Raw genomic sequence first — 6000 nt, 5'->3', positions numbered from 1 at the left:
TCTGAAGCTGCAGCAACAGGCCCCGTGTAAAGATGCCCCGTTTTACCAGGTTCTGTGGAAACCAGTGTAACATACCTGTTACTGTTCCGTTTCAGATGATGTATTTGCAATATTTAACAGTCACTTTTACTGCTTACATTTTGTCAACTCCTAGAGCATCATCGTATATCTCTTTGTAAATAATTATTTAATATTACTTATTATTCTGAAATCTAATTTTTAAGTTAGATTATGCCAAATTTTGTTAATTTCATCCTATTTATATTATTTTTTTATTTGTTCATAAGTTATCTGTTTTGTTGTTGAAACTATTATGCATAAATGAGCACGAAGACGCTTATTTGAGAGCTTGCAAGTACTGAAACATTTTAGCTTCGTCGTCTTCTTCAAAAAGTATAGTTAAAAATGATACACAAATACATCTAAAACAAGATACAAAAATATAACAACTGAATTTTTGAATATAAAACAACCAAATCTGACTATTATAGTAGAAGTTACGTACTATCAAGGTTAAATAATTTAGAATACTCTTTTTATTAATTGTAAACTATTTGTTATTGAGGTGAAATAAATATTGGGAAATGACGAGTGTGTAAAATAATTCATTCGTTAATATTTATACTATGTAATATATATATATATATATATATATATATATATATATATAATCAAATTGAAGGACAAGGTATATATGAATATCGATATAGCGTGCGACCACCGTTAGCTTAGAGAATAAGTATGACGTCATAGAATGCAAGTATATAAATCATGATTAGCCCTTGAAGAAATACTCTACCATTTCTCACGCAACACAGTAGTCAATATCATTTGTGAGGATAAAGGAGGATAAGCTCCAAAATTGACTACAGATATTCAATAATATTGAGATATTTTGATCGGACATACCAGAGGAGATGTAGTAGTTCATCTTGATATTCTGGACACTACGCCTTAACAGCTCTAGCAGTCCTCTAGTAGTCTGAATTATCACATTTCTTCTAAGTGTTCTTAAATGTATTTTCACCATCATATTTACTATCTTTTTCAAGTACTTCCTAATTAGTATTTTCTTCCATTTTACATGCGCCTTCCAGTTCATAAAATTTTAAGTGCATAATCAATACATAACATTGTAATTAGAGCACTACAACTTGGTGTATCATGATATTTTAGTTTATTTATAGATATTTTTTTTTTACAAAATGTATGTATTCATTTGCTATGTTTCAATGAGGTTAGGAAGGCAGAGTATTTATAAGAATATTTATAAAGAATTGTATGTTTATATTTTGCACATATTTTTTGTAGTATATGCTATATGGAATGAAGTTATACAATAATATGAACTACTTACGATGGAGACCTCTCATTCTAGACAAGTAATTGTTTTTTGTATTGTAACAATAAAAATACTTCATCAGAGTATTACATATTCATTTTAAATTTATTACAATCTCACAATTTGTTAGTTTCTTGGAATTAATTTGATTCTGTATGACTTGGGTATATTTACAAATCCAAAGTGACATTCTTCTGTGGATGGCATACTGTCTCCTTCAGGTATGGTGAAAGTAAAATTCTGTAATAGTGCAGACAAAAAATAGAATTGTGTTTGTTTTGTGAACATCTCTCCAATGCACAGCCGTTTGCCTGAAATAGAAAACAGATTTATACGTGATATTTTTATCATTACAAAATATATTTCTAAATAACTTACGAAATCAGGTTTTTCAATGCTTTTAAATACAGTTTTGGTAGAAGTTAATGCTGAAATACTTTAGTAGAAACTTTTTCAATATTTCTCTATGAACTTCCTTTCAATAGAAAATTACCAATGTAGACTTCGTGTCTACGAGAATTTATTAGAATAGTTTACACACTTCAAGTTTATTATTTGCTATACTTCTTAAGTATCAAATACTACTAAAAGGTAGTAACTGCACTAACAAAATTATAATTTTTTTTCCATCCTCATTTGAACGTCCCACCTATACTACCTATAAGATAGAAAATACTCTCTGTGTCTATTTGTCAATATGTACCACGTCATAAACTTTAAGAGACTGCAAAAAATAGTTTCCTCTTAACGTTTCTTGATTTTTGGGAATAATACATTTAAACTTGAAATTTATTAATCTTGTACATTGTGTTCTAATACATGGATGAGAGTGAAGATATAGCCTGTTCTTGGAATTCCATACCAGGAGTCCTCATACCTTCATAAGTAGAGATTCTTTTTTTAGATTTACTCTGCATCATAAGAGTAGGTTTCATCTCTGGTATTATCTCTGTGTTCAAGCAAAATGTGCTAGATTTAACCACTTTGCGTTCAATTATAGATTGCTATAGATTTGAAGTCTACCACAGTTTTACTTTACTAGACCAAATACACCATTAGCCTAACTTAGCAGCATGAACTGTTATACTGCATTTAATGCCAGCAGTATATGATTGTTGTCAACATCCTGTAACATAAATATACTGAATAAAGATAACTCATGTTCACTTCAATGATATTACAGTCATCAATGGGTCTTCTTCCTCTATTACCACAATTCTATAATTTCTAACTACAGCCCCTCAAAAATTTTTGTTTAAAAATTTAAGAAATAAACGGCCAACATTCACTAAGGTGACTAATAGCACATATCAAAAGCGGTTTCCTAAATACCACGCAAGTGATATTAATTTATGTTCTTGAGCAAACTTCGTAACACGTGGACTTTTGAACAATTTTTGAGGTAACAGATGAGGTAAAGCTGGAACATCCTGGAGCCCTAAACGCAATCGACCACGACCGTGTTTGTTGCAATTTAGAATCTCTCTAATACTGTAATGCATATGAAAACTTAAATTAAATTTAAAAAATAAAAAAAAAAGTTTTAATATAAAACAAATTAATAGAACATGAAATTCAACAATGAAGCATTTATGTTCACTACATTGAATGAATCTACTTCACATTAAATGTTGACACATTAACTTCGTATGGATAGTGGTTCATCTAACAGTGGGTTTCAACCTAATTCCTATTACGACCCCCATTTTATCGCATCCTCTTGCCAGTGACCCCCTTATAATTTCTGATTTGTAATAAGCTTGAGCGTGATTTTTAACACACCTATTGTGGAAATCTCACGATACCCATCTATTTCTATAATAGTAGAAGCAATTTCTAGTATACAGTAGATGCAGTAACCTCCCTAAAAGATAATGGATTTGATGAGTTCATTGATATTACAAATATCAATCCTATCCGTCATACTGTTTCAAAAAGGAGGCTGTTAGAAAATTTTTAAACTTCATAACTCCCTTAATTTTGGGTCATATGATAAAAAAAATATAAAGTGATTTCTAATTTTGGTTAAGTAAAACTTGGACAGTTGTTTAAGAAGTTATTGAGTATTTTAAATGACTTGATAATGTGAGATTGACCGGATATTGCCGCACCAGTGAAATCATACCATGCTCAGATATCTCATTAGTTTTCAATTTTAGTTTATTTCAATATGCAGATTTTGCTACATTTGCATTTTTCCGATATTTCGATATGCAGTTCTCATTAGTTTCATATCATACCGCTTTCATTTCAATTGATTTTTAACCAACTATGAACCTCATGAAAATATTTACCAGACCTAATTTTTGTTGTTCTTAACAGTATGTATAAAAATAAAAACGTGCCTTTCAGAACAAATTTCAAAATATTAAAAATATTTTCCGGTATTAGACTCTAATTATATTTACCTTTTCCGCTTATCTTCGTGTCCCCCATGAAACCCACTCGCGAGCCTCTAGGGTCTCAACTTTCAAGTTGAGACACTCTGACTAACTTATGTGCTGGCAACTATTTAACAGTATTCTAAATAATCGTGGTACATCATTTTCCATCACAAGCTGTGACGACTCCAGAGGGTAGCAAGGGAGCGAATGTCTCTCTGGGTACTAAGATTGCCCCGACTGCCTTTCCAGTCATTTATATTTTAATGTAAGTTAATACATAATTACCCTCTTCGCTTTATGAAAGCATAGCTGCTCCTCCAATCTACAGTATATACTTTTCCGTTAAGATTACTTTTCTAAGATTTTACATTAAGGTTACTGTGTGATATCGATAATGATGAAAACTGTTTTTAAGCTCTAAACAAATAAATAGTGCTAACAAAATCACAACAAAACAGTCTTTTGTTGGGTTACAAAATAATCATATAATAAAGTTAGCTATTAGATCAGGTCGCAAAATTTCCGGTCGCCAGGTTGCCATTGGCGACTAGAAATTTAGAGCTGGCGACCAGTGTTCAGTAGGAGTGGTTTCTGCCTAAACTCACAGGGAAAATAATTGTCACGGAGTGACAGAAAACATGGAGTGTGAAACAGATTTACAGTAAAAACTTCAATAGGAGATTGCCAAGTTTGCTTGCAATTGTCACATGTTGTGCAGTTTTTCCTGTGAGTACTGCTTCATGTAAGAGAGGCTTCAGCAGTCTCAACTAGGGATGGGCAAAACCGGTTTTTATAAAAACCGAAAACCGGTTTCTATAAAAAGCCGAAATCCGAAAAACCGACATTTCGGTTTTCTCGAAAACCGGTTCGGTTTTTCACCGAAACCGGTTTCGGTTTTCTTCAAAACCGGTTCGGTTTTTACCAAATCTGGTTTCGGTGACTTTGATCCGGAAACTGCAATCGACAACTGGTACTTCACTGCAGAGAGTGTTACACAAACGTAAGGTCTTAAGGTAAGATATTTTTTAACATGTATATGAATTGCCCAATTCAAAATTCATTATTATGAATCTAATTGTGTAATTTTGAAATTTTATTCTCTGATGTAATCTCTTTCTTTGTCAAACAAAAGGCCGAATGGAGGGGGGTATATCATACTTTCTACGTAAGATATACTGGCGACCATCATTTTTAGATTGGAAATTTTGCGCCCTGTATTAGATGGAAACGAAGGGAGATAATAAATATAGCACTCAATATCACATAATTGAAAAGAATGTTGTTAGAAGATTATAATTGGAAACGTTAATAAATATCTATGAACGCAAATAAACAAATAAATATCAATATTTTAATAACGCTAAATAAGAATCATCTTAGATTGGGAAGATTTATTCTAATTGTTGTAGTTATAAAGAACAATGCTGAATAAGTATTTATTTCATATTGTATTTGTTATTTAAATGTATGACAGAATAATGAGAGTTAAATCATCCAGAAAATAAAAGTACTATTGGTTCACGGTTTTATACAATTAAATTCCTTTAAGTAACAACTATGTCTTACCTAGTCCGAAAGATAATACGTGCTCATCTCGAATAATTTTGCCGTTTTTATCAATAAATCTTTCAGGTCGGAATTCTTCTGGGTCACCCCAATATTCTTTGTCCATATGAACAGCTTCCAGGTTTGGTACCATAACAGTATCCTTCATTTAAAAAATATATATATAAAGGCGTTAGCTTTACATAACATTTAGTAACAAAATACTTGATACTATTGAATAAATATTTTATACTTATAGGGTAGATTGTTTCTTGTATAAAAATAGTTCGTTATTTTGGAAAATCTCAGCATTCTGGCAAGGTACGGACATGAACTTGTCATACGGACTTCCAAATCAAACCTAGTCCATTCAATAAACATAACATAGATATGTTCATGCACAAAACATTAGGTGTCATGGACATCCGAGTAAACCCTGGGGCCCATTAACTCTGTTAGTCTAAACAAAATCGGAAACCCGCAATGAAATAGCTATTGCGTCAACATTGTTCTTTAGAACGCCATGGTTTATAGTTCATTCTCTTCAGCAGAAAATTAGCATCCCAGGTCTGCTATGTATTGGCGCCCATAACGTACCTGAACAGGAAAACTTGGGAAAATGTCGGGAAAATTCCTTCCAAAAATCTCTCCCATCAATTTGGGTCCCCCTCTGTTGTAGCCCCGGGTGAAAGCACGCAATTCAAATGTATCTTTAAAAATACTATAGGG

General features: G+C 32.0%; 1 protein-coding gene across 1 annotated transcript in view; it reads right to left on the bottom strand.

Annotated features, from left to right (window-relative positions):
• Positions 1-1420: 1420 nt before the first annotated feature.
• LOC145680866 (methyl farnesoate epoxidase-like) overlaps positions 1421-6000 on the bottom strand; it is a 75179-nt gene continuing 70599 nt past the window's right edge. The window contains exons 8-9 of the mRNA XM_081752001.1: positions 5293-5434; positions 1421-1653 (exon numbers count right to left, since the gene is read on the bottom strand). Coding sequence (XP_081608127.1) covers positions 1469-1653; positions 5293-5434 — 327 coding nt within the window. The 3' untranslated portion in view covers positions 1421-1468. The remainder of the gene's footprint in view (positions 1654-5292; positions 5435-6000) is intronic.

Source organism: Thermobia domestica, chromosome 3 (genome assembly GCF_964235325.1).
Source record: "Thermobia domestica chromosome 3, izTheDome1.hap1.1, whole genome shotgun sequence".
NCBI lineage: Eukaryota > Metazoa > Arthropoda > Insecta > Zygentoma > Lepismatidae > Thermobia > Thermobia domestica.
This window is presented reverse-complemented; position numbering and strand designations above follow the sequence as displayed.